Consider the following 27,933-nt stretch of genomic DNA (forward strand, 5'->3'; position numbering starts at 1 on the left):
AAATAATCAGATTCCCAATTCCACCTAGATGCAGTGCAACTGTAAGAAAATGCTATGTGAAGGTTTTGTTTACATGGACAGACGCTACTTAGCCACGCTAAGCCCTTACCATCCTGTCAGCAAATGAATAAACGGACAGATCGGTCCAAATATTGAAGGTGCCGCAAAGGAGGCTAAGCAGATAAACCAATTAGTATTACTAGCAATTATTAAAGCCAACAAACAATAAAACAGCCACGCTTACCCAGAACAGTGCAAACAAAGGAAGCAGATTTGGTTGACGTCACGACGCAAGCAGCCTCATGACAGGTGAAGGCTTGCTTATATGCAGGAGCTGAAATTGGCCTTAAAGTGGCAGCGCACCATTTATGCTGCCACAAAAGAATGCCAGAAACTGGATCAGCAGGTCCAACACACCCACACTCTGCTGTTTCCTTCTCATCATTTCCAGATCTGAGATAAGAGTCACTACAGTCCTGCAGAGCAGTGATACATTTAGAGGAAAAGTCAAATCATCTCTGGATAGAGCAGGTTTAGGCAATGTATCAAAGAACTCCTTGACAGTCTGTTGAAGACACTCAAAATTCACTGGGTCCATGTTGTTCTTACCGCAAACCTTTTTCTGACCAGATCCTTCTGTCGTAAAATGGATTGTTGAAGATGGTAAGGATGGATGCGGTCAACCCCAGGGCACGTGCAAAAATTAGTTTAATGGTGGTCTCTTGGTTCACAACAGCCAGGAACACAGGAATGAGATGAGGCAACAAACTGAGACTCAGGTAGTACAGGGAACATGACACAGACTCAACAATGGCAGTGAAGACAAAACCACAAGGATCTGGTGTGGAACAAGAGACAGATGTGGGTTATATAATTATACATGAGGGACAATTCAGGGAAACAGGAAACAGCTGGAATCAATCAGGAGGCAAACATGACAACACATTAGAAAACAATTACGAAACCCAAATCCCCACATTAATGCAGCATATCTGTGAAATTTAAGTGTACACTGCACAAAAATCCATTGGAGAAATGCAGCAGAATATCCAGTTCTGGGTCTAGGTACACAAGCCTTGGATCACCTGTGTAACTCCTGAGGTCTTGCATCCTCATATGCGGACATTACATTTTTCCTTTCATGATACCTCTTTTTTTTTTTAAGTTGGGCCCATTGGCCTCATTAGCCACTACCAGCACCCAGTCTCCTCATATATGTAGACATTTCTTTTTTAGAAAACTGCTCATTGTAGAAAGCTGAAATCTAGTTTTTAGGTTAATTGGGACCTTGGAATTCCAAACTGCAAAGAATTTTTGTAGATGCAAAGATAAACTGACTGTCCTCATATGGGGTGTCAAAGCCAGCACTTCACCCAGAGAGTGAGTGCTGTATCCAGCTGTAGCCCTACACTGTAAAAAGAAAAACGGCCTTAATTTACGGTAAAAAAAAACTGGCAGCTGTGGTTGCCAGAATTTTACCGTCTTTATACGGTAAAATTCCTAGAATACCGTATTTCCTAAAATATGTTAAAATAAAAAATTAAAATGTGGTTTTGCCGTAGTAAATACGGTCATACTGCCTGAGGCATAATATCTACATAAGTGAAAAACATGGCCAGACGGTATGATATATTGAAATTTTATTGTAAAAAACCCCAAAAACTTTATGGTAAATTACCGGTTGCTGTGCAGAATTTTACCATAAAAATTACAGTACAACACACAAGAAAGTGTGTAACTTGTCAGCATTTCTAAACAGAAAGTTATAAAGAAAATGAATTCAAATTAAACAAAAGTACAGATTACGAGTAATCCACTTAAAGAAACAATTTCTATTTAAAAATTCAGTTAAAAAGAGAACAGATTCTATTTTCTGTCCCGTTTCCTCACGGTAACACTGAGATCTGGAAAACAAAACAAACAAACAAAAACAGCATGTGTCCATATAAGAGATAACCTATTGTAGAAGAAAAACCGGTGATAAAAGGATTCTTGCTCTGGGTTGAGAGTAACAAGTCACTGAGTTCAGACTTTGTTCAGGATGGTGTGCGTCATGGTTATGGTCTTCCCCATAACAGGTTGAAATAGAGACTCACATGTTGTCAATCAGGTGTTTCCTCTCTGCTGGAAAACAAACAAAGCAAAAGTTAGAAAGATGAACATCATATAAATGCACCATTCGCTTAAATGTTTGTTTCACCTTTGTTGACTTGCATATGGAGACTGGTACTTCAACCAGGCACTGTGATCATTTCTGACTGAAAATTCAGTAGTTCTTAAACCTTTGTTTGTTGTTGACAGGTGTGATCCTCTCTGCAACCAGACAAAATACACAAACAAAAAACATAAATAAAAACAAGACCTGTTGTTTCAGGGAATTTTCTATCTTCATCCTTCCTTTTGGGAGAAACATTTTTCTCTTTACAATTTTTTACTTTTTGATCAGTAATTCAGGATAGATGACACAAGAACAACAACTCAATGCAGAAAGTCAAACAGAAAAAATCCCCAAAAATTCAAAAACAAAGGGTTGATAAATTAAAGTGAACAGCCCTTATTTGGTGTTTATATCACCATCAACATTAGATTTGAGCTTTATATCTTGTTATAATTCCATGTTCTTGAGGAGTCATTTCCTCATGAAAACATGTTTGCGACAACCTCGGATCTCCATGGCAACCATTCAGTAGTGCTTCAATGCTTCCTCATGCAACGCGCCACCCGTTTATTCAAAGCTCCGTCTTGGAGAAGCAATCCCCTCCTCAGCGCCCGCCCCACAGAGCACCTCTCCCCTGCGCTTCCCCATCAGACTAAATATTAGTTTGTCAAACCTGAGTCCATTACATGCACCTGACCTACAAGGCCATGAGCTCAGTTAGAAAATACCAGGCCTTGCCAGTAGGTGGCCCTTTACAAATGAATCTGAATTATAAACCCCAAATAACGTGGAAAACGTTGCACAAATCAGGACATGAAATAAAGGTAAACGCAAGTATTTCTGTGGATGTTTTCATGGTGCCTGGAGCCATTTTTTTCTGTGTCGTCTGGATTTCATTCCACAGATATGTTGCATTTTATGAATGAAATGTACAACTTCATTGTTTGGGAAGAGCACGTTTGTTTTTTGTTTTTTTAAATGTATGTCTCCAAACAGAGAGAACCCTTGTAACATGTTAAACAATCTTATGTCCAACTTTCAATACACAAATAGACTTTAAAAGTTACAAATATAACTGTTTTAGGCAAATTATGAAATAGATACTCACCATTTATCTGAGTCTCATGAAGGCCAATAAGTTGTCTTCAACCATTTATGCAAGTTACAATTCCTGCAAGCTAGCAGAAACAAAGCTGTACAGGCAAACAAATAGTTTTAATACAATTTATGCTGTTAGTTTTTCTCAGTCACTTTTGGTGCATTTCTCAAGTTATTGTTGGCATTTACAAAACAGTATGCACGTTTCTCAAAGCAATTTGTAGAAACAGCAAAAATAGCATTTGTTTGCTTGAAAAATCCTTAGTTCAGCTCTCAAAATATGTCAGTTAACATATCAGTGACTTAAAATAATAAGTTATAGTTTCTCTATGTACAGATAAGACGGTGAAATTGATTAGTCATGGGAAGAGACTACAAAATTCACATTTACGCTTTTACTGTAATTTATTGACAGACCATGCCATGGTGATTCAGAAAGACAAAGACAGAAATGCAGAGAACAAAAAAAAGTAGAAAAGGAACCATAGGGCAATCACCTCATGGAAAACTGTACAGTGCTGTAGAAATTACATAATTACATTACATTTTAATTTCTATCGTCATGCTGACAAAGGTTCCTCAGTGGGGTTAAGGAATGAACAGTAGGGTGGGAGGACATCCATCAGCATCATGTTGTGGGTCGCAGCCATATCCTGATGTTAGACTGATGGAAACTGGCAGATGTCCTCAGCCTCTTCTGACTCTTCTGCTTCCCTCCCAACTATTTCCTCCTCAGCCTCACTTCTTCTCACCGGGAGGAGGCCCCGGGGAAGACCCAGGACACGCTGGAGGGACTATGTCTCTCGGCTGGCCTGGGAACGTCTTGGGATTCTCCCGGAGGAGCTGGAAGAAGTGGCTGGGGAGAGGGAAGTCTGGGCCTCCCTTCTGAAGCTGCTGCCCCCGCGACCCGACCCCGGATGAAGCGGACGAAAATGAATGGATGGATGGATGGATGGATGGATGGATGGATGGATGGATGGATGGATGGATGGATGGATGGATGGATGGATGGATGGACGATTAAAGCAAAATACAACAGGGGAAAAGCAGAGAAGTACACATAATGAGCTACATGATGTACAAAACCAAAACTTGCAAAAGGAATGAGAAACTCATTTTTTAATGTGCAGAAGTGACACAGTAATTTGAAGATTGAACAGGTAGTTTTAAGAATTTCAATTCTATTCTGAGAAATGCACCCAAACTGAGAAAAACTGTAAAATATTAATATTTAAATTTCATTATCTTAAAACCCTTCAACTGTCATGGACCCAGTGACTTTAGTGCAAGTATTTTGGGGGTGAGAGTCAAGAGGTCAAAAGAAAATATTAAATATTAGCTCTGATGCCAAGCTTTATACCTCCAGGTATTACCAAAGTATTGAAACAAAAGCTAATGTGTTGCTTCTGCCATTAACAATAACTTTAAGCACATGCAGTTTAAAGTAGACCAGAAATATAAATAGATCTATGCAGTCGTTCCTACAGAAACATTAATGGAAGTGTTGCGTCTGGGAAAATTAAATGTTCCACATCTGGGCCGTGCAGAGACCACTAAAGGGGCAGGTGCTTTAAAAAAAAGGGCACATCTAACCGGATTGTAGGACAGAATATTGACAAAGCCACACAGCTTTCAGAGTTTAATAAACAATGATAAATTACAAAATTGTGAGATATACAATCAAAGTTAAGGAAAATCTCTATATAGAGCATACAGCTATGCATATGTAAGATATTTTATTAGTAATTTCTTTCTGCAATACTTTCCTATTTTGTTATAGGAAAGTATTGCAATATTCAAACCAGAAATTTAGCAAGTTATGTAAATCAGAGCTAGACCACCAGACATATTATGTCTTTACAGAATTACACTATTAAAAATATAAACAAGGGGACAATGCAACCTTTTAGTGGACTGTAATCTGTAAAACAGAGCTGCCTGTTTGCTGCACATGCAGTGGAGATCAAGATGGTCCATTCAGGAAAGCAGAGCTGCATCAAACTTTAATGTGGAACTGCAGGAAAAAGAAAACAAACAAAAGAAAATATTGAATTGTTAATGCATGTCACCATGAGAAAAGCTACTGAGTTTTGCTTAAGAAACTTTTTTTTTTAAATTAAAATCACAGTTTTGTCTCATGAAGTGAATTTTTTTCTTTTGTTGCAAAACAAACTTATTTGCGCTTGTCAGAAATCTTTTCTTGCTATTATGAAGCTAAAAGCGCAAGTTCAGGCTGGAAGACTCCGCCCCCGCTGTTTCGCCCATCGCTGCATCATGCTCGTCTCCAACCTCAGTGCTGGTCCTCACCCGGCGCGTCTAATCATCAACCAAGCTCTGCATATAAGGATCCACATCCGCTTTCCAGCTGTGTTCAATCCTCCACCTCCCTTTCTCCACCCGCATCCTTTGGCTCTCCAGGATGGCACCCTTTCCCGACCTCCACCACCAATGTCGGGCCCTGGGGCAACAGCATCCCTAATCAGCATCCGGAATGTTCAACCAAGTTCACAGCAAATCTCGGCTCAAATCAGCTGCCGGGGCCCAAGTGCCAAAGAACCGTTATTCATTCCTGTCATTAAATCTTTTAATTGTTTCTTTTTTCTCCGTCTGAGTCTTTCCAGATTGAACTAAGTTTTTGTTTGAGACTCAAAGTTTTGCTTCTGATTCTCAAATGACGTCGTGCATTTGAGAATCAGAAAATCGCAACAAAAGATTTCTGATGTGGGCAAATAAACGTTTAACCCTAACCCTAACCTATGGTGTTAAGAAAATAAATTTAAAATAAGCTAGTTTTAAAACTTAACATGTCTTGATTAAAACAGCATAATTATAGTTTTGGAATTAGTAACTTATTCTGCCCTATTGACCTTTATTTCACTTGTAGTTACAGCAGATCATTTGCTAAGATCTTTGATCTGCCCTTTGTCTGGAAAACAATCAGTAGAGGTTCCAGCTTTTCACACTGGTCTGTTAAAAGCCATAAACAGCAGGAGTTCCAGAGAAGCTCTGCTTCCACTTTATTTAGATAAAGGAGGGACAAATGGCCTTAGATCGTGGGAACAAATAGCAAGGAGATGGAGAGAGGGTCAGAGATAGCTCCTGGTTGGATGAGCAAAGATACATTTCCAAAATTAACTAATTTATTAATGTAATTACATTAGTTGTGTTACCACCCCCACGCCACTAGAGGCAGTAGCAAGCTGAAAAGATGTGACTAAGGAGCAGATTTAGAAATACACCGAAACCTATAGAATTTGCTAAAGACTGTGAGCTGCGCTGAAGTAAATAAAAGAGAGAAGTTCAAATACATTCTGAGAGTGAAACTCCTTCCTAAAGGTGAAAATATATCACAGATTTCAAAAGAAAATACAAACGGAAGTATAGGAAATAGCGCCCCCTTCACTTCCCGATTGCAATGGTCCCATTTCCAAATAAGGTATGAGACTGACAGTGGTCCGTCCCGCCCCTTTCTGTTTGCTGCACTCTTATATTATGTCTATGTCCTGAATGGCCAATCTGTATTGTGTATATTTTAGCCAATCAGGACGCAGAACACCAGGCACTGTGAAAAAAAGTGCAAAAAAAAAATCCGCGAAGCAGCGAGACCGTGAAACGTGAACCGCGTTATAGCGAGGGATCACTGTAGAAAACAACCGTGTTAAAGGCTGCCCGCTCCAAGTGCTACACAAAACAAAAGTAACAAAAATTAACTTAATAGATCTATAAATAAATTGAATGTATTTAGATGAAAAATAAATAGCACACACCTCTCCCGCAGGACAACATGACAAAAGGGGAGGGTCAAAGGGGCGCAAACATTTAAAGACAATACCACAGAAGAAGAAATAAAAAGGAGGGCTTCCGATCTTAAAGTAACATGGTTAAAACAATGACAGTTATTTCAGTCAGATAAGGAATAGTACAAATAACCAAAAAAATACATTTTGTATGATTATAACAAAAGAGAAATACAACCAGGTTACTTTGATCCGTATATTTTGATTATAGGTAAAATCTTTGCTATTTCTACATGATTTAGAAAGAAAGAGAACAAATTCTTGGAACTGTATTACCCCAGTAAGCTATAGGCTAAGCAATGGAGTGAAGTCAGACTTGTATAGCATTTTTCAGGACCCTCAAAGACGTTTTACAGTGAAATCAGTCACATTCACACACATTCACACTTTGATTGTTGCTGCTGGATTGTAGCAGCAGCTTCAGTCTGACAGAAACAGGATAGCTGTTTTGATCCATTGAAACCCTTTTAACCAAAATGAGAGCAATAATGTTTATCACTATCAATCAATATTCACATCATTTGAGCTTTTGTTTTGAAATTCATCATCAGAATGAGGTTGTTTTCAACAATATCACCAAGAAACCTTGATTTAATTCTTGTTTCTCATAAAAAGAGTCTTTATTTTTGCTGTCAGAGTAATTTTATGTTTAGTTTGGCTGTAATGTTTGAGATGTCCATTAAATTCTTCAATTGTTATTCTTAGTTTTCTAATTCTGCATCTGTTTTGTTTGCAAAATAACCAGAAGTTCATTTTCATGGCATATATTTTCCTTCAATTTTGAGCTTGAACAAAACTGTTTCTTCAATTATTTGAATATAACCTTTTCTGTTTTATTAAAAATAGACATTGTTTTCTTGGGGAAAAAACTTATTTTTGTTTTCACCAGTTCTGTTTTGATGCTTCAGTTCTTTTTGTTCCCACCATGGATCATAAGGTGGTTCGTTTTCAAAATTTAGACCCCCTGAAGGAATCTGCTAAGAAGTCGGTCAGTCTGTCAGTGTCTGTCCAGCCTGGAAAATTTTGGTCATTGTCGAGTCAGTGAGGTTAGTCAGTCAGTCAGTGGTCTTTTCATGATCAGATTAAAAGTTAATTTTGTGCTTATATTTGATAAACCTTTGATTAGTCATTCATTTCCACAGAAAAAAAATGCCTTTTCTGTATGGAGCACATTCTCCTGTAAAGGAAATTTAGTTAATATTCTGCCTCCTTTGGTGACCTGTTGGAGAAAAAACTCATTTTGTTATTATTGCATTATTCAGTTATTTCACATGTTCAGTCCAACCTGATGTAACCAGGATATATTTTTTCATTTTTGTTAGATTGACTTTTATTTATTTTTATTCAAAGATTTATTTTAAAATAAAATCCTCTTTTCCTTAATTTCTTTAGCACAAAATCAATCAAATTTTATTTGTATAGCACATTTTAGCAGCAAGGCATTTCAAAGTGCTTTACATAATAAAAAAAAAGCATGTGACATTGAATAAAGAGTAAGAAAGAGAGAGATTTTGGAAAAAAAAAAGATAAAAACATTAAAACCTGCACCCCTTTTAGGACTTCAGTTAAACGTATTTACACCTCCAATCTCTCTCACACAATCAAACTTTTGTTACGTCGCCGGACTCCGCCGTCCGTTTAACATGGGTTTTATCCAGGCCCCGTCGCCTAACAGGACAAGGTCTCCAACCTTGCAGCACCAGGTTCCGTCCACCTGTCACACGAAATTTTGCGCTAGGACTTCACCGTCCGACATAGATTTTTGTGACCAGCGCCTCTCTGGGGAGGCTTTACATCATTAAAAGTAAAGATAAAAACATTAAATACATCTATGACATCAAAACCCACTCTAACCGTAATTTAGCCAAAAGCAAATCTAAATAGGTGGGTTTTAAGTTGAGATTTAAAGGCACCCAGTGTTTCAGCTGTTTTACAGTTTTCTGGAAGTTTGTTCCAAATTTGTGGTGCGTAGAAGCTAAATGCTGCTTCTCCTCGTTTGGTTCTGGTTCTGGTTCTGCTCTGCATCCCCAGAACCAAAAATCTGAGGGGTCTAGACGGTTGGTACAGCAATAACAGATCTTTAATGTATTGTGGTGCTAAACCGTTCAGTGATTTATAAACTAACAACAGTATTTTAAAGTCTATTCTCAGTGTAGGGACTGTAAAACTGGTGTTATGTGCTCTATCTTCCTGGTTTTAGTCAGAACACGAGCAGCAGCTTCTGGATCAGCTGCAGCTGTTTGATTTATTAGTCAGACCTGTGAAGACGCTGTTGCAGGAATCAATGCGGCTAAAGATAAACACATGGATGAGTTTCTCTAGATCCTGCTGAGACATCAGTCCTCTAATCCTGGAGATGTTCTTCAGGTGATAGAAGGCCGACTTTGTGACTGTCTTAATGTGGCTCTGAAGGTTCAGGTCAGAGTCCATCACTACTCCCAGGTTTCGGGCCTGATCACTGGTTTTCAGTTGTAATAACTGAAGCTGTGCATTGATTCTAGTTCGCTCCTCTTTAGGTCCAAAGATAATAACTTCAGTTTTGTTTCTGTTCAGCTGGAGAAAGTTTTGGCACATCCACACATTTATCTGTTCTAAACATCTATTCAGTGAGTGGATGGGTTCAGAGTCACCTGGTGACATCGTGATGTAGAGCTGTGTATCATCCGCGTAGTTATGGTAGCTAATCTTATTTCCTGTTATAACCTGAGCCAGTGGGAGCATATAAATATTGAAAAGAAGGGGTCCTAGAATTGAACCTTGGGGTACACCACATGTGACCTTTGACCTCTCTGATGAGAAGTTTCTGATTGAAACAAAGAAATCCCTGTTCTTTATGTAAGATTCAAACCAGTTGAGCACTGGACCGGAGAGTCCGACCCAATTCTCCAGTCGATTCAGTAAAATGTCGTGGTCAACAGTGTCGAAAGCTGCACTGAGGTCCAACAGTACCAGCACTGTGGTTTTCCCACAGTCTGTGTTTATATGGATATCATTGAACACTTTGACTAGGCCACTCTCCGTGCTGTGGTGAGCACAAAACCCAGACTGGAAGGAGTCAAAGCGATTTATTATTGTTAGGAAGTTATTTAATTGTTTAAAAACTGCTTTTACAATAACTTTGCTGATGAATGGGAGGTTGGAGACCCTGTGATTTTAGGGTCACATGACCAGCCTTCATAGACAGCTGCTGCTCACCAGCCTAGTTCGGAGACGCTGTTGGAGGTAAATGTCCTTTGGCAAATGTCCATAATGCTCTCAACTTTTAGATGCATCAATGTGGATTAAAACCTTCAGCGGATCACAAGGTTTGACAGGTGGGAACTGGTGAGTGTTTCGGTCGGGAGCTAGCATGCTAGAGCTAGCTCCTGGCTATTGTTTGGGCTCAGTCAGTGTAAACTGATCCGAGTATATTTTATCACCTTGAAGCATTTGAACTGAAAATACTTTGAATTTTAAAACACTATCCATTGTATGTTAAAATGAAATGAATGAGTTCTCGCATGAGTTTAATTGTTACAATATAAACTTATTCACTATAGTGATAAAAAGAGAAGCATGGACATGTATGTTTTTTTTTTTAAATTGATAAAACCCATTGTTGATCAATCAGGCCTGTTTTTACACGGGCCAGGTTCCCGTTCCAGATCCCGTTTCCAGATCCAGTTTCAGTTCCAGATCCAGGATTCTGGTTGTTGCCAAGTGGACCAGACTGGTGAGTTAACCCACACAGCAAATCAAGAGGACATCACATCCTGCCAGCTCCTCCCCATCTGGTAGGAGACAGTCAAGCTACAGCCAAACATTCATTTTCACTCTGGTGAAGATGAATGCATCGAACTGAATCGGATCCTTTTTTCATCATTTCTCTCCTCTCCACCAAGGAGATGAACTGGTTAAATTCCTTGGATAAAAGGAAAAACATATTGTATTTCATGAATTATTTTAAACAACTTGTCTGTATATATTGTAAATATCAATAAGTTTCACTAGTTTTGCACCATTTTGTTGTCAGTGTGATTTTACAAATTGTCACTCCCTCCAGCAGTCGAACCCAAGAATTTTTCTGATTTCATTAACTCACTCATTAGTCATTTTAATATAAATATATTTTGCACTTAGTTATAACAGGGAGAGCAGTTGGATATGGACAGACATCTTCTTTGTTTTCTCACATGGACTGACATTCAATGTTGCATTTAGGAAGAATTTCCTATTAAAGTAATTAGATTTTATTGAGGTAAATTTCTGCCTGCAGACTTTAGCCAATTATTTTTTTTGCTTTCATGGAGTTGTGAGGACTGGAAGGTTTTCCAAACCTGTTTTATTAAACCTGAATAGGTTGTTACTGTTCAGGTTGCAGAGAGAATTTAACTCTTTACATTCATGAAAGAGTTTTTTGTTCTTTTTCTGTTTTAAAGACTGTATTTCAGTTGAGCTGAAAGTTCAACTGAAATATTTCTACATTATGGCTATTTTTTAGTTATAGCTGCTCTTGCTGATCTCTCCATTTTTTCTTTTTAATCCTTAGTTGGTTTTATATTAGTAATCTAGTCTAGCTCACTGTATTATGGCACACAGCATAATATAGTCTCATGTTTATATAACAAATTAAGACACTTAAAATCTGCTGCTTCTGTCTCGTGTTTAGCAGCCACCTATAGTTATCTGAGTTATTGTCGTGAGTTCCTCAAAGTATAACAGAAGGAGCGTCTAACAGTTATGCGTAATGCAAAACCAGAACTGTAAAAACTTCCTATGTATTCTTCTATTTTCTTGGTGTCACAGTGAGGCTGTCTGAGTTACGGCTTGGTTCAGAGCCTTTTTCTTCTTGTTTATGTGAGGAGGGAGAGCCTCTGCTGCTTAAAACCTCAAGGCCTGATTTGAGATTCAAAACAGTTAAAAAAAAAAAAAAAAACATCAGCAAGTTGATGTAGTTTAGACTCTTTTTTTGGGTTTCAGACTTGGATAATCTCCCCTTAGTTGCTGTTTTTGCGTGTGACCCAACTAACCAACCTTTGAAAATTTTCTACAATATGTTCATCTATGTGTCGGAGACGGCAGGTCTCCTGTATGTTTCACCACTGACGGGTGTATGTCGGTACCAGCTGTTCAAAGTGTTCAGTTTGCTCTGTCTCATCGTTTTAGCTAGATTTATTGTTCATGATCTTTTTCCTTTTTTTTATTTTTCCATTACTAAGCAGCGCTGCTGGTTGCTGGCAGAGTAATGATTATCAGATTCATTCATGCTCAGACCTGGTTTCATAAGGCCACCATTGTGGGTTCCTTCTCGTTTTCTGAACGCACAGTTCTGGCCGACCCGGACGGGTGACATTCTATGTTCCAAGCTCCTACTAAGAGAATCACTCCTGAATGGGTCACTTCTGACCCATTTAGCAGGGTATGTAGCTACCCACTAAGACACCAGAACCACATTCACTCCACCAGAGAATTTGCTAGCACCACGATGTTGGCCAGAGCCGTCCACCTCAGCAACTCAGTCTCTTTCACATGCTATGGTACAACAAGACAGGCAAAAATATAAACAATAGCAATAAAAAGGGAAGTAAATGAGGGAAGAAACAAGGAAAAGAGAAATAGTATGGTATAAGATATAAATAAGTATATAATAAAAGAAAAAAAAAAACACCCGTGCACAATACCTTTGATTTTGACCCAAAACTACCAAATTTATCCAGGGACGACCAGGAGGGGGCTGTTTTTTGCATAGGGGGATATTGGCCCTTTCCAGAGTTCCAACCAACCCCGAGCCCAAAGGCCTAAACCACAATGTCCTACTGACAATGTGCACCAACTGTGGGTCCTCATTTATCCTTTATCTCGTCAAAAACTCCATTTCCTGTGCGCAATGCTATTTTATTCTCCATTTAGATCCAAAAACGACAGACTTTTTCTAAATTTCACCAGGGTACGACCCGTCAAACAGGAGGGGGCTATTTTTTGTGAATTGATCAGTTTCTGTCCGGAGTTTCAACCTAAAACAACCTAATTAATTGAAACATGGATCCTTGAAAATGCTTTTGCCAATACATTTTATTATATTTCTCCAAAACAATTTGACTAAGTGAATGTCCCCCTGCATATGGTCACAAATTTAGAGGCCAGAAACAGGTAAACAACTGTTGAGCTTTGCAGTCAGACGTTTGGAAACAAACCGCCAGCAGAAAAATGTTCTGCCTACCTTCTTAGTTGAGCACACACCGAAAATCTCCATTTTTGGTCATCATGGTCTGGGATCTTCCTACAGGATGGGTTCTGGTCTCAGGAACCCAAAAACCGGTTTGGACGAGCCCCCACTTTGTCGGCGTTCTTTCATTTTCGTCTCTGTGCTCCACCAGGTCCGTTTACCAGTTTCAGGACCCGACCAGAACCCCTGAGTGTAAATTACCTTGAGAAATAACCTCCCTAAAGGGTAGTCTAATCAGTTTCAGTCTGTTTATGTATGACTGCCGGCAGACACACATAAACATAAACATGGTTATGTAAGCTGCAGCGTGTGCATGTAAGCAGTTAAAAGAGGCTAAAAGAGATGGAGGAAAAGACAGAACCTACAACAAAGGAATAGAAAACTATCAAAAATGCGCCTAAAATAACAATTTTCTCTAGTTGTTGTGGGAGTTCAGCCAGACACATCCTACTCCGTCGTTTGCTTCACCGGAAGACCACAATTTGTTTAATAGTAAAGAGGGTTAGATAATAAAATGTACAATATCTTTTCTTTTCCTTTTTTTATTTGAAGGAAAATCTCAAGGTATAATGCATACAGCCGTACAGCTGCAAGTGCTGCTGCAATAATCCATATGTGGGGGATCAGTTGCTGAGGACTTTGGATCAAGGAACCCCCCCCCCTTCCATTAAAATATGAGTCTATTCTCTGTTCCTATGAATGTTTTGTTTTATTAAAAAAAATACTGTTTCATTGTCCATGTTTAGCGGAATATTCACGTGTATGTTGGTAGCTATTCGGACTGAGAGTGAAACAAGTTTGGACAGTGATCAGTTTCTAACAGGCGCTTAGGGCAGCCTCGGGCAGGAAGGGTCCTAAGTTTCGAAGAAGAAGAAGAGAAGATGGCGAATGTAACCGCTATAGTGTAACGCACAGATCGATGAACGTGTTTTGTATAATCAGAAAAAATGGAAGTAAAGGAAATTTACAACCACTGCATGTCTCGACACCACTTTTGTTCGAATGTGCAACACTCTAAATGGGCCATTTAGAATCACACAGAAGAGCTCCAAAAGGGAATTAAACTTAAAACTCTGTGAACTAAGAACTTCTGATCACATAATAGCAATTAACCATATCTGCCATGGTAAATCATTACTGATAACTATTGTGAGTATTCCCTAACATTAATATGATCAGGCAGCATGTAATCAAATATACATATATGTATTATTGTTATAAAGGCTGAACCAAGAAAATTGATGTCTGTATCAAACAAGTAGCCCTTCGTGTTACTCTGTACCCGTGAAGTAGCTCCTTGTCTCAAAAAGGTTGGTGACCCCTGGTCTGGAGGTTCTCATCTCCATCTATCGGTGAGGTGCAGAGTACATCTTGATAGGCGAGCAGTTAATCACAGAAAAATACAAGACTAAAACACACAAATAGATGCACACACATTAAAAGGTAGCCTCCCATGTGAATCAATGAGTAATAAAACAGTTAATCAGTAAAGAAGTGGATATCCCCCTTGTTTGGCAAAACCAAACTTCCAAAAGAACAACTTATTACAAATGTGCCACTGGTATAATTGGGATGGAGGTAAAAGAGAAGAAGACAAAAGTTTTTCAAACATGATGTTTGGAACATGATTTATTAATACATTGCAGCAAGCAAAAGACAAAGACAAAAGCAAAGCTATAAAACAGAAAACAGGTTTGTGCTAAATAATAATATACTCAAATCAATGCATTCATCATTTTCTAAATGTGAAAAGTGAAAATGTGAAACTGAACATAAAACAAGTTGATCTAGCCATCCATCCATTTTCTTTACACCCTTGTCCCTTAGTGGGGTCGGGAGGGGTGCTGGTGCCTCTCCAGCTAACGTTCCGGGCGAGAGGCGGGGTCACCCTGGACAGGTCGCCAGTCTGTCGCAGGGCAACACAGAGACACACTCACACCTAGGGGCAATTTGGAGAGGCCAATTAACCTAACAGTCATGTTTTTGGACTGTGGGAGGAAACCGGAGTACCTGGAGAAAACCTGTGCATGCACAGGGAGAACATGCAAACTCCATGCAGAAAGACTGGGGCCGGGAATCGAACCCAGAACCTTCTTGCTGCAAGGCAACAGCTCTACCAACTGCGCCACCAAAACAAGCTGATATTAATTACAAATAAGATAAAAGCACCATGGCCTATAATGTAAAAGAGCCTCCAAACATTTCTTCCTTTTTAACTGTAAACAGCTGCAGTGATATTATAAATGTTTTAGAAGTTGTTGAACTCAAACTTAAGTGACCTTTTCTCTCCAGTACTCAGGTCAGTCCCTGTAGCTGTTATCTCTGTGGAGCCAAACTTTAGTTCCACTTTCACTTTTCGTTCTTTGTTTCTTTCAGGATCACAGAGTTTAACTGTAAATGAACCTACTTCTTCCACCCCCCAATCATCTACATATCTTGGGTTTTTTCTTTCAGTCTTAAACAATCTAACACTCATCTCTTTCTGTTGTGGATCTACTGCATTAAGGAGATGCTCTCTGGTTTCATCCCAGCCCACATCTTCACCTTCTTCTAGCAGTATTTTAAAAATGTCCTGACACCACTCCTTTCCATCAGCTGTGAGTTTCTTCTCTTGTTTATGTTCAAACTCATCAAACCGTCTTAACACGGCCACCCCATAAGTGAAGCGAGTTTTCCGAAAGGCCACTATCTTTGGGTTTCTTCCAAACTCTACAGCTCCTTTTAAGATCACTTCCTGAGGTCTAACAGGACACAGGATTTTATATTCTTCTCCAAACTCTTTATTAATGTGCTGCCGCAGTATTTGACTTTCTGCGAACCCCCCCACTAAGAGAATGTAACGAATGTCAAGATCTTCTTTTAATATTTCTCTGAGACTCTGAGTGATGCCCTGAAGACTCTCATCAAAGAAAGATCTTAGTTTCTTTTTAGATATTTTAATGACTCCTTCATTCCACGAAGCTCCTTCTATTGACTCAAAGAACGTTTCTATGTCTTTCTTTTTCTGAGCCAGTTTTCCCAGATTAAATGAACATGTGATCTGAATATCCTCATCTACCTTTTTGAGACAAGTAAAATCATACATCATCTTCTGAACCTCACTGGGATATTTTTCCTCATATTCATCCCAGACTCCATCAGTGAATATTTCTCTGAGGAACTCTTTAAACTTTCTGTCCACAGTTTGTCCTCCCATGTTGTTTCCAGAGGCCTTGTGCAGCTCCTTCAAGACTCCTCCACCCAGGACTTTATGAACAGTGATGTCAATGGTTCCTCCTGAAACCCACAAGATGTGATAAAACTTTCCATATACTGTAGATCACTTGTTATAGTCTTCCACAACAATACTGTTACTATGAAAAGATTTACTATAGACTCCATCATATTTATAGTCAGTTACCTCCACAATCAACAATGATGTACTGAGTTCCTGGAGTCTGATCCAGAGAGTCTCTGCTGTGGTTCTTTGTGATGAAACCATCAGCTGGAAGCTTCTTACACCAGACTGAAGCAGCTTCTGGTTCCAGTGCGATCACCAGATTGTCATCATCTCCTTCAGTTATAATTCCTGCCTGGAAAATTAATATAATATAATCAATGCTGAACATTTCAGAACTTCGTTGGTCTCTGAATCCTGAAGTTACCTGAGTTGCAGCTTCTCTCATGAACTGTTTAGCTGAAGGATTCCAGATGGCAGGAACAGTCAGGACCCAGGTGAAGTCAGAGGCTTTGAACGGTACACCTGATGTGGTGGAACCGATTGTTCTCAGTGCGTCATCCTTCAGGAATCTCAGGGATTCAGTGAAAACCTTCAGAGCCGTCATTTCCTTATTGTTTGTTGCTTTAATCTTAAGGTCCTTGTTAAGATCCTATAAGATCACAATTATATGAAAAATATTGATTAAACATGTATAAAATGGAGTTCTTTTCTACGTCATTGAAAATAACATAAAATCATCCAATGCAGTATTTTGGGGAACTTTTTCAGTGGTATTGTAACATTTTTATAAAGCTTTAGTGGTTTATTACTTTACATATATTATTGTACTGTAATGAAGCTATAACCCAAAATCTAACAAACACACTGGTTTCATTTCCTGGTTTGTTAGTTAGGCAGATTTTCCACAGATATTTTTTTTTATAATATTACTTTTATGATAAAATTTTGGTTTTACATTGGGAACTATTTTGTGACACCAATATCAAAATTACTTTAAGTTGTAATTTCCAGCAACAAAAATAGTTTCAGCTCAACTTCTCTGCTAACAATTAACAGCAAGTAATGTAATTTTATAAATTGTGTTTTTTGCGATTATACTCAAGTCACAATAAGCTTTGATTTTAGTTTGTGTGGAAAAGTCAGGAGTTAAGACCTTCCTTAATGTACTAAACTAAAGAAGATTTTAATTTAGTAAGACCTTCCTAAATTAAGGTCTTACTTGTCCACCAGATGTATAAATAAAGGTATGATATACAGTTGTACATTATACCTTTATTCATTTAGGACCTACACAGACATTTACCCAATGTTTGTTGCTCAATAACTCTGAACAGAAATAATATAGCCATTAAAACTAAATATTTAAATCTTTACTTACTTTACCATACAGGGCCATTTTGAATTCTCCAAAGAAATAATGTCTCTTTGCTTCCTCTCCTCTCATGTTGATGTATGCTGCTTTGGCTTCATAACCAAAGCTCAGAAATTTTCAATTTTCATCAAACAGGATGCAGGTTGGAGTCTTTGGGGTGTCCAGTCCATGTCCTGCTCCCCATCTCTTTAATTTGGGATCACTTTCTTCCTCTGTTGTAGTGATACTGAAGGCATATCCACTGTAAGTGGTACCAAAGTCTATGGCTATAACATAGGAGTCACCCATTGTAGAATCATGTTCTGCAAGTCAGGATGAAACCAGAATACTAGTGGGAGCACAAACAGCTTGTTTTTCCTGTCAGCTCCACCTACCTGCTGTTTATCTGCTCAGACTGGAAAGGTTGGTTTCACATGTAGAGATTTCAGTCTAAAGAGATTTATATACTCAAATTAATGTCTGACATTTATTTTTACTGAGCATAGAATTGTGTATAAATATCACATAACGACTTGTGATATTGTGAGACTGTTGTTTAGAGATCAGACATCATTAAGGTTCCTCAGTGGAAACAAAACTCTCCGTGTCGATACAGTGGGCGGTGTGGACATTCTGTCTGTTTCACAAAAGCTGTGGATGCTTTTCTGCTTGTTTTTCCTTGTTTATTGCACTTCAGACTATCTTCCTTCTGTTGTCTCCTCTTTGTGATGGGGTGTGAAGTTTAAAACTCCTCCCCAAGGGATCATGATACAACAAAAGAGATCAGTTTATTTCTGTTTTCTGTGTTAGATCTGGATTTTGGCTATTCTGACTTGGGCTGCTTGCAGGTTCAAATTATCAAATTGTGTAACTTGATCCTGAGTAGCCATTGCCTCAACAATGGCTGCTCTTCCTAGAATCCACATCATAAAAACATAATTTACATAATTTATGACAAAAACAGCTATACAACTTTAGTAATGCAGCATGTTAATTCATTCATGGATGTACAATTGCATCTATAAATGTATAATTATAGCACTTAATGTGATAAAATAATTTAACAAAGTTATTTTAAATGTTCTAGCATTTGTTACTTTAAAAAAAAAAGATGATCAAAAGGTTTTTGTCACCTGCTGCTGGGCCTCTCCTGTTTAGGTGGAGTAATTCAGCAGGTCTGGTATGTATAAGCTGTTATTTCTTTTGTACTAGTTTTTGAATTTATAGGGTCAATATTTGGTAAAATCGACTTCATTGAGTTTTCCATCATGTTATAATGATATTTCATCACCCAAAACATACCTGAAGTGTAGATTTCATGTTTGAGAAATCCTTTAATCTCCATGGCAACCATTCAGCTGTGCAAAATGCCTGAATGAATCTAGAAACACCTTTGAGGTGTAGCGCCTCCTTAGAGTTAGTTTCCAAGTTTCCACCTCACAGAGCAATCCTCCCCTGCGACTCCCACATTCAGCTCCTTCAGACTAGTCAGCAGATATTAGCAAACATCTGGTGGAGCTGTGCATCTGCTGAGCTCATTATAGGAGCTACTTCACATTGAAATGCTGGTAAAAACGTTAAAGTGTTAATAGAGGAGCCATGTGGTGATGATGTCCTGAAGGCGGAGTTTCAGAAAGAGCAGGAGATTTTAAAGAGACAGAGACCCAATTTAAAGGCACTAAATTAGGAAGTACATTTTCTTTTAAGCATTATTTACTATATAAAGCCTTTTTATAACAATTGAAGCTAACAGTTACTTGATTGCACTATAACGCTGCACTATGTGCATTATGTGCATGGAAAACATAATAAACTACCATTTTATTAAGTGCAGATTTTCACTTTCAGATTGTGAAGGAACAAATGTTTCCAAATGACAAACTTTAGTGATATCATAATGGAAATTGTTGGAGCCAAATACAGTCAAGAACAGAGTCTGATTTAATAAAACAAAACTGACTAAACAAGGGCATAAATCCCCCAAAATCCAAGTTTAAACCTGAAACAAAAGGTAAGCAAAAAACCATAGATTGATGATAGACAAAAGATGAAGCACCATAGTTACATGAGATATATTCATAAATCAGCCATAATCTATCAGCCAAACACACAAGACATTTGTGTCTAATTTAGACACTGAAGCGACAATCCCCTTGTAAATGGTTATGTATGTGGCGATAATTGGGGAAATTATGGTTGCTGATTTTACAGAAGAGTTATGGATTCAACACACTGGAATGACACACAATGTTTTATGGACTGTGTGATGCTACGAGAGACCTGGTGGAGTTAAGCTGCACATAGTCAGAAAACAAACTAAAACAAACCATCATCCTCTTACTACTTACTCCTATTGTTTTCTTTGTCATTTTCACCAGTAGTAACAGCCGATTGTTGATCACATGACTTGTGCGATGAGAAGAAAGTGTTTCAATAGAGCTGAAAATCAATCTCCTAGTGCAAAAACGTTTTACAGAAAAACATGTTTTTTCAAAATTGTCTTTCCATCAAGCTAATTTATTTTCTTAATTTCAATTTCCACAATTTTTTGTTTAATGGATGCACAACTAATTATTGACAATCAAAGTGAAATACATACTACAGAAATTGCATGTAGTCAGAACAACTGAGAGGGAAAACCAGAGAACAGAATCAAGACATTTCCTCATCATCTCCATCTTCAGTTACATCAAACAATTGGGTTTTGTAAAACTTTTATTGGTTAATTATAACAATCATGTACAAATAATGTATTTTAAACCTGTTTTATAGATCACTTTGGTCAAATTAACATAAATCCAATCTTAACATGTCACATCAAGTTTAAAAAGAAGTTCAAGCATCAGTTATGCCCAGACATACAAACGGTTTAGCCACTAAAGAGTGATACATAAATCAACTGAAAGTTTTATGAGGCTGTAGCTACTTTTAACATAAATCTAAGTCTTAATTATATGCAATAGTTCTCCAGCAGAAAACAGTAACTGTACAGATTGTATTGTTTGAACAATTTTCAGCAGCAGATGGTTGTTAATTCTGACAGTATGCCTCTTATTTCCTTAATTTGATCAAATCCAATGACACATGCATCTGTGTTAAGTGTGTTAATGAAGAGGCTGACCAAAAACAAACTTCTGCTGTTTTCCCAAATGCTGAAGACGGTTACCAGAAAATATGGTGAAAGTAGAGTAAGAAAATAATTTTTCACTCTTTAAATTTTTCACAAAAGAAATTCAACCAAGCTGGACGTTTCCTCTGAGGCTCCACCATCTCTGGGTTTCTCCCCAGCTCTACGGCTCCTTTCAGAATCGCTTCCTGGGGTCTAAGAGGACACAGGACTTTATACTGACGTCCAAACTGATCAGTGATGTGCTGACGTAGAATCTGGCTCTCAGCCAATCCTCCCACTAACACAATAAACCCAATGTTGAGATTTTTGGGTTTTTTTACTATTTCTCTGAGACTCTCAGTGATTCCCTGCAGACTCTCATCATAGAAAGATCTCAGTTTCTCTCTGGAGATTCTGATAGATCCATCATCCCAGGAAGCTCCTTCCACTGAATCAAAGAAAGTTTCAATATCTTTCTGTTTCTCAGCCAACATCCCCAGGTTAAATGGGCAACGGATCTGAATATCTTTATCTAAATGTTTCAGAGAAATAAAATCATACATCATTTTCTGAACCTCGCTGGGGAAACCTTGTTCATATTCATCCCAGACTCCATTAGAGAAAATTTCTTTAAGAAACAATTTAAATTTTCTGTCCACAGTTTGTCCTCCCAGGTGGTTCTTAGGGGCCTCAAAAAGCTTCTTCAGGGATCCTCCCTCCAGAACTTTGTGAACAGTGAAGTCAATTGTTTCATCTGTTTAAAGATGGTAAGAAAATTGATTAATGGATAAATCTAAATAAAAAAGGATTTACACATTCAACACTCAAAAAATAACATTGATAAAAGTCTTGGTATTTTTTCTGTCAATGAAAGGTTTCTTAGGTTTGTCTCCTGTAAAATTAATCAACCTTGTCTTCCTTGTTTTGAAAACTCAAAAAGAGGAAGACAGAGGAAGCAAGTTGCTTCCTCTGAGATCCACAGTGCATCCAGAAAGTATTCACACTTTTCACATTTTGTTGTTAACAGCTTCATTCAAAACTGTATTAACTTCATTCCCCAAAACTATATGCACAAATAACCCATTATGGCAATGAGGAAAAAGGCTTTTAAGATCATTGGAAACTTACCAAAATAGAAAACTCAGAAATCACATTTACATCAGTATCACAAACTTTTCTTAATACCTTGTTGATCCACCTTTGGCAGCAGTTACAGCCTCTCCATATCTTCATATATCTACATATGTACCTATGTATCTATATATCTACATATATATCTATGTATAGATATAAACCGCATATGATTTATAGATATAGATACATTTATAGATATAGATGTATATAAGGTAAAGGGTAAATGGATTGAACTTATATTGCTTTTTCATCCATTTTGACCTCTCAAAGCATTTTACACTAGAGTCACATTCACCCATTTGTATTTATACACTGATGCACAGATTGGTAGGCAACATGGAGTTAAGGGCCTTAACCAGGGGCACATTGACATGTGACATGAGGAATTTGAAATCAAACCTACAACCTTCCTATCACAAGACAACTACTCTACCCATAGAGCCACAGACTCAAATTCAGGGCCATATAATACAGTTAAAAAATCAGTTTTCTATGTTCTGAAGAACATTTCTGGAATTAAAGAACTAATGTCTCAGCATGATCTCGAAGATGTCACTTTATGATCCATTTTTATCTTTAGTTGCACTGATCACTGCAACAGCATCTTCACAGGTCTGCCTAAAAAAATCAATCCTCCAGATGCAGCTGATCCAGAACGCTGCTGCTCACTTTCTGACTAAAACCAGTAAGTTGGAGCACATCACACCAGTTTTAAAATCCCTACTCTGGCTCCATGTAGCTCAGAGAATAGACTTTAAAATACTGTTTATAAATCATTGATCAGTTTAGCACCACAATAAATTAAAGATCTGCTGTTGTATCAACCTTCCAGACCTCTCAGGTCTTCTGGTTCTGCTCTGCATCCCCAGAACAGCATTTAGCTGTGGAGAATCAGTATTCAGCTTCCACGTGTAGTGGGTTGAAAAATACTAAAAAAAAAAAAAAAAAAGAAAAAAAACATAATAATAATAATAATAATAATAATAATAATAACCCCTATTTTTGAACTGGTCTTGGTTTCTGTCTTTGTTTCTTTCTGCTTTTTTTCTCATACATATGTGTTGTGTGCATGCAGCTTCTTGCCAGTGGGGGCGCTCTCGTGCCACTGTGGGTGTAACAGGGAGAACGGGTTTTCTGACTCTGGGCATGCGCAGCTCAGAATAAACGAGCTCTTACTGGAGTAACATTATAGCAACTTGCTTCCTCTGAGATCCACAGGTCTGAAAAAAGACAACCCTGATGAGCCCATAAAATACTGGTTTAAAATGTATATTAAGATTTGTAGTGTTTCATATAATTTATATGTGTAATTTGGACAGTTTTATACTAACCTTTGATCTGTAGATAGCTTGCTTTATGTTCTTGGATCCTTTGTAATTTTGGATTTATTTAAATAACTTAATCAGTCACTATTATATTTGTATTTGGGCACTATTGCCATATTGGTATTTGGTAATATTTGGTGCAGTATTTTCTTTCTCATAAATGTGTATTTTTTGTGATAAGCTTAATCTCCTCTATAACTGCTGTGACAGTTGTAACAGTCAAACATTGTTTACTGTGTATTTGTAGATGTAATGTTTTTCTCAGTTTGGTTATGTTAACTTAGGATCAGATTTTCTTCATGTTTTCCTTCTTTGTAAGGACTCCAGATGTTGTTAATTGAATTTAAATTGTATTATAATTATATTTTTTCTCTTTTCTTTAATTGAAAATGTGTGGCTATTATTTTATTTGTGCATTTTATTTTATTTTTTATTTTATTGTGAAGATTCCAGATGTTGTTACACAGGATTCTTCTCCCTGTGTGACACTTGATGCTGGCTCAGATTCCCCTGGATCTGGTGCCGGTAACACATGCACCACAAATCTGGAACAAATTTCCAGAAAACTGCAACAGAGCTAAATTAACATTATGATGTGTAACAATGACACTTGATCAAATGTAATGCTTTACTTGTTCACTCTCTATAACTGTATTTTTTGCTTTTTTATGAAGTAAAGCTCTTTGAACTGCCTTGTTGCTGAAATGTTCTATACAAATAAACTTGTTTGATTGATTGACTGATTGATTAAAAAACATCTAATCACAGTGTGATCACGCTCTAACAGAGATTTCTGGAGAGTATTTGCTCTCCAACAGGCTCCCCAGAAAAAAGGACAAACCATTTCTGACACTTTCTTTGTGTCAGGTTTCAGCAAAACGACAGGACAAACTCAGGATTTGCTCAAACAATCTTGGTTCTGAACAGGGTTGGTCCTTGGACTAAGTTGCGGTTGTAAGTTGACTCAGGATAACAGCTATCTGGCTTTCTGAAGCCGAAAGCCCAGGTTATGCACAGAGTTACCCCAGGACTTACTCAGGATTTTCATTTATCCTGCTTTTTGAAACGCGGTCCTGTTGGTTCCAAACTTCTAAAATTCAATTATTTGTAAAGCACATTTCAGCAACAAGGCAGTTCAAAGTGTTTTACATCATAAAAACACAATACAGTCATACAAGACACCACACAATGTAAAGATGCCATCATGACAAATCAAAATGTTGGTTAGTGTTTAACTTGTCAAATGTTTGAATAATCATGAGTGACATACTTACCTCCACAGTCGACAACAACATATACTTCTCCGTTTCTGTCTTGGTGGTTAAGCAGGTCTATGGTTTCTTCTTGTTTCATCTCAATATCTACTGCCACCTGACTTCTTGGTGGGCCTGTAGAAACAAAGAATCTGCATCAGAAGCTCCATTAAACAACCAGATAACAGCTAATAGGCGTGTTAATCAGAAGCCTGTTAGCAACATGTTTTCTCCATTATTGCTGTTTTATATCAACTTCCTCAGTATCACCAAAAGTTTGCTAAAACATAATTTCTTCCAATTTCCCAGTTGAGCATTGCTTAAAGATTTTAGAGAGTTTGTACAAAGGGTAAGTTCATTAAAAATGACTTTTGGGTCACATTTTTAGAGTGAAACTTTTCACCCTCACCAGATCTGTAAAAAGAAATTTTGGCAGGACAAAATCTATGGGCCAGCATAGTGAGATGTTCGGATATTTTGTCATTTCTTTCCAGTACAATCGACAAAACACATATCTTCCTAGTTTTGTTGCAATTATGCCATAATATTTAGCTGCAGAGTCTACAGCGCATGCGGGACACTTTCAGGTCATTGGCCCGTTCAGACTGCAGAACACATATAGGTCGCATTATATGTTGCAGCCCGGCAAAGAAAATCCAATTTGACAAAAAAATCGGAATTGCGTCACTTCAGGCTGCAGCGTGAATGCACCCTAAATTTTTTCACACCCTCATCATGTCTTTGTCAAAGCCAAAGCCTGCAGTTCATGTTTTGGAGAAATAATTAAATGTTGATGACTTTGGAGGATATTTTAAAATGTTTTTTGTGGAATCCTTTATGCGGCCCAGCCGCACCCAGACGCTGCCTCCAGCGGCTCCCAGGTAAATTGAGTTTGAGACCCCTGGTTTAGACATTTGCAGAGGTGCCTGATTATAGTGCCTCTGCTATAATCAGGTTTAGCAGAGATATACCTTAATAGAGGTATACCTCTAAAAATGTGGCAGGTATAGAATGAGAGTGATTACTGTCCATTATCTGTAATAATATTTATATCATATTAATATAAATAAGTAGATAGTGAATGTATTCACTTGATAACGTAGCTAATAGAAAACTAGTTTAGATCACATTACTGCGTTTTTTTTTCTGCATTTCACTCACCGATGACTTACGATATATATTTGTTAGGGTTACATCCTAGTGAGGTTTTCACATCCTTTTATTTTAGTTCTCTTTATTTTGTGTGCGTGTTAGCTTATTGTTTGGGTGAGGATAGGTTCAGTTTCATGGTTTATGTTTAAACAATAAAATATTAAAATCATGAAAACACATCGGGTTTGATGGTTCTTAGTCTAAAAAACACTGAATGTCGTCAAATTTCAGAGTATTTATGTGAGTTTTGACACTTTGTAGTTTGATTTTTTCACAGAAAAAAGTTTGCGTTGCTGCCGCAGTTTCATGCCAGCGAAAAAGTGTGCGTATATTTACGCAAACCTTGACGCAAAGTTAATTTTTCTACATCCTGACTTGTGCATAAAATAACATTTTTTGTGTGTACACAAGCTTTATGCATGAGGCCACTGATGGCAGTTTTAGCTGCTAAGTGTGACACAACCAGTGATTTGGCAATTAAAATGATTATTTGTATTTACTAAGGTTATATTTAACTGATCAAATTCTTTTGATGGTCTAAAACATTTCAGAACCAACATAAAACAAATACAAGTATATTGGTATTGTTTATCAATCAGATTAGTTCAAACAGATCATTTAAAGCAGGGGGGCCAAAGGGCCGACAGCCTGCATGTTTTAGTTCTCTCCCTGGTTTAGCACACCTGCATCGAATGATGGCTCATTAGAAGGTCTAAGAAGAACATTGACATGCTGAAGAGGTTGTTACTACCACCATGGAGAGAACTAAAACATGCAGGATGCTGACCCAAGAGGACCCACTTTGGACACCCCTGATGTAAAGGATCCAGTCATTCCTTGTCCTATAAACAGACTAAAACCTGTTAAATGTTCAATGTTTGTATGCCAGAGGTTGTAGATTCACACAGTACCGTTACAGCTGGTATCAGGTTCTGCTGCTCCTGCAGGCTGATCCTGTGAGTTTCTGCTGTGGTTCTGTGTGATGAAACCATCAGGTTGAAGCTTCAAACTCCAGGTCAAAGCTGCTTCTGACTCCAAAACAAACATCAGTTTGCCTTTTGTTCCTTTTGTTACAAGACCAGCCTGGAGAACAAATTAAAAGTCTCATTGTTCTGAACATTTCAGAGTTAAGCTGCTCTCTGAAATTATAATATTACCTTGGTTGCAGAATCTCTCATAAACAGTTTAGCTGGACGACCCCAGTTGGCAGGAACAGTTAGGACCCAGGTGAAGTCAGAGGCCGTAAACTCGCCCTCTTTGGCCTGGGCTTTGATGGTTTCCAGAGCGTCATCCTTCAGATATCCAAGAACTTCTGTGAAGACCTTGAAGACCTGAATGGACTTATCATTGGCTGCTTTGATTGTCTGATTCCTGAGGTCCTGGAAATATGTTGTAGTAGTTAGATTGTATTCACACACAGATTTTGTTGTCAGATTTAAAGTAGACTACACTGGCAGCCCTATATAGAACTATACACCTATAAAGATCTTCAAAGCCACTTAAACTCTTGTTCTGACAATCTGGTTAGGTTTGGTAATTTTCTCTTTACTTCACAAATAATACTTTTTGTTGGTTTAGCATATACAATCCCACTAACACACAGAGGAACTTTTGAGTGTAAAATATAATTGTTTGGGCCCCCCAGTGCAGCTGCGGTTACAATTTTTTCAGTCTGTCTGACCCATAGAAAGCGTCACAATTTTAAAGGCTTGCATCTGCCTTGCTTTCTTTGGTTCAATACTGATAATTAGCACAATATTTACTGCTCATGAATTTAACATCCAACAGTCCACATCCAGGATGCAAGTAGGTTGCTTAATTGTTTTCTATTAGTTTTAGATATTGAAATGTCTCTCCCCTTGAGCAACAGTCAAAAGCAATGTGTAACTTCACATAAAGCAATCCAGACTTCTCAAAAATGCTAGTAGCTTCATTTATTCAAGCTGCAGTACATCACTTTAATAAAAAAAATATGTTTTCTCCATATTTGTTAAAGCTGTCACCATGTTGTAGCAGTTTGTTATGAGAAAGATAATCTGTGAAAACAATCAATCTCCTCCACCTCCTTCCTGAATTACTATTACTGGTTAAAGTAATGCACCGTTCTGACCAAAACAACCAATCAGAACCA

The 27,933-nt window shown here is 37.8% G+C and overlaps 2 protein-coding genes and 2 long non-coding RNA genes across 4 annotated transcripts in view; all 4 read right to left on the reverse strand.

Annotated features, from left to right (window-relative positions):
• LOC103131002 (uncharacterized) lies at positions 1 to 373 on the reverse strand. The gene is made up of 3 exons (XR_475314.2): positions 245 to 373; positions 110 to 173; positions 1 to 39 (listed from the first exon to the last, which is right to left on the reverse strand). It is a non-coding gene; the product is annotated as an uncharacterized LOC103131002 (long non-coding RNA).
• A 1,376-nt stretch (positions 374 to 1,749) lies between these two features.
• LOC107834660 (uncharacterized) lies at positions 1,750 to 3,427 on the reverse strand. Its single transcript, XR_001660468.1, has 4 exons — positions 3,410 to 3,427; positions 3,267 to 3,336; positions 2,201 to 2,313; positions 1,750 to 2,124 (listed from the first exon to the last, which is right to left on the reverse strand). It is a non-coding gene; the product is annotated as an uncharacterized LOC107834660 (long non-coding RNA).
• Positions 3,428 to 15,341: 11,914 nt separating this feature from the next.
• Positions 15,342 to 18,147, reverse strand: LOC103131003 (heat shock 70 kDa protein 12A-like). The gene is made up of 4 exons (XM_007542539.2): positions 17,857 to 18,147; positions 16,903 to 17,127; positions 16,659 to 16,830; positions 15,342 to 16,534 (listed from the first exon to the last, which is right to left on the reverse strand). The coding sequence occupies exons 1-4, from the start codon at positions 17,920 to 17,922 to the stop codon at positions 15,507 to 15,509; spliced, it is 1,491 nt and encodes a 496-aa protein (XP_007542601.2). The 5' UTR covers positions 17,923 to 18,147; the 3' UTR covers positions 15,342 to 15,506.
• Positions 18,148 to 19,969: 1,822 nt separating this feature from the next.
• Positions 19,970 to 27,933, reverse strand: part of LOC103131004 (heat shock 70 kDa protein 12A-like) — a 44,421-nt gene continuing 36,457 nt past the window's right edge. Inside the window, exons 7-10 of the mRNA XM_007542541.2 lie at positions 26,960 to 27,181; positions 26,714 to 26,885; positions 24,672 to 24,785; positions 19,970 to 21,692 (exon numbers count right to left, since the gene is read on the reverse strand). Coding sequence (XP_007542603.1) covers positions 21,034 to 21,692; positions 24,672 to 24,785; positions 26,714 to 26,885; positions 26,960 to 27,181 — 1,167 coding nt within the window. The 3' untranslated portion in view covers positions 19,970 to 21,033. The remainder of the gene's footprint in view (positions 21,693 to 24,671; positions 24,786 to 26,713; positions 26,886 to 26,959; positions 27,182 to 27,933) is intronic.

Source organism: Poecilia formosa, unplaced genomic scaffold (genome assembly GCF_000485575.1).
Source record: "Poecilia formosa unplaced genomic scaffold, Poecilia_formosa-5.1.2 Scaffold707, whole genome shotgun sequence".
In the NCBI taxonomy this organism is placed as follows: domain Eukaryota; kingdom Metazoa; phylum Chordata; class Actinopteri; order Cyprinodontiformes; family Poeciliidae; genus Poecilia; species Poecilia formosa.

Coding starts and splice junctions, on each gene's coding strand:
- LOC103131003 (XM_007542539.2), bottom strand. CDS start 17,922: ATGAGAGGAGAGGAAGCAAAGAGACATTATTTCTTTGGAGAATTCAAA. Junction 17,128..17,856: donor AAATGGCCCTGTATGGTAAA/GTAAGTAAAGAT, acceptor GTGATCTTATAG/GATCTTAACAAGGACCTTAA. Junction 16,535..16,658: donor CATCATTGTTGATTGTGGAG/GTAACTGACTAT, acceptor TGTGGGTTTCAG/GAGGAACCATTGACATCACT.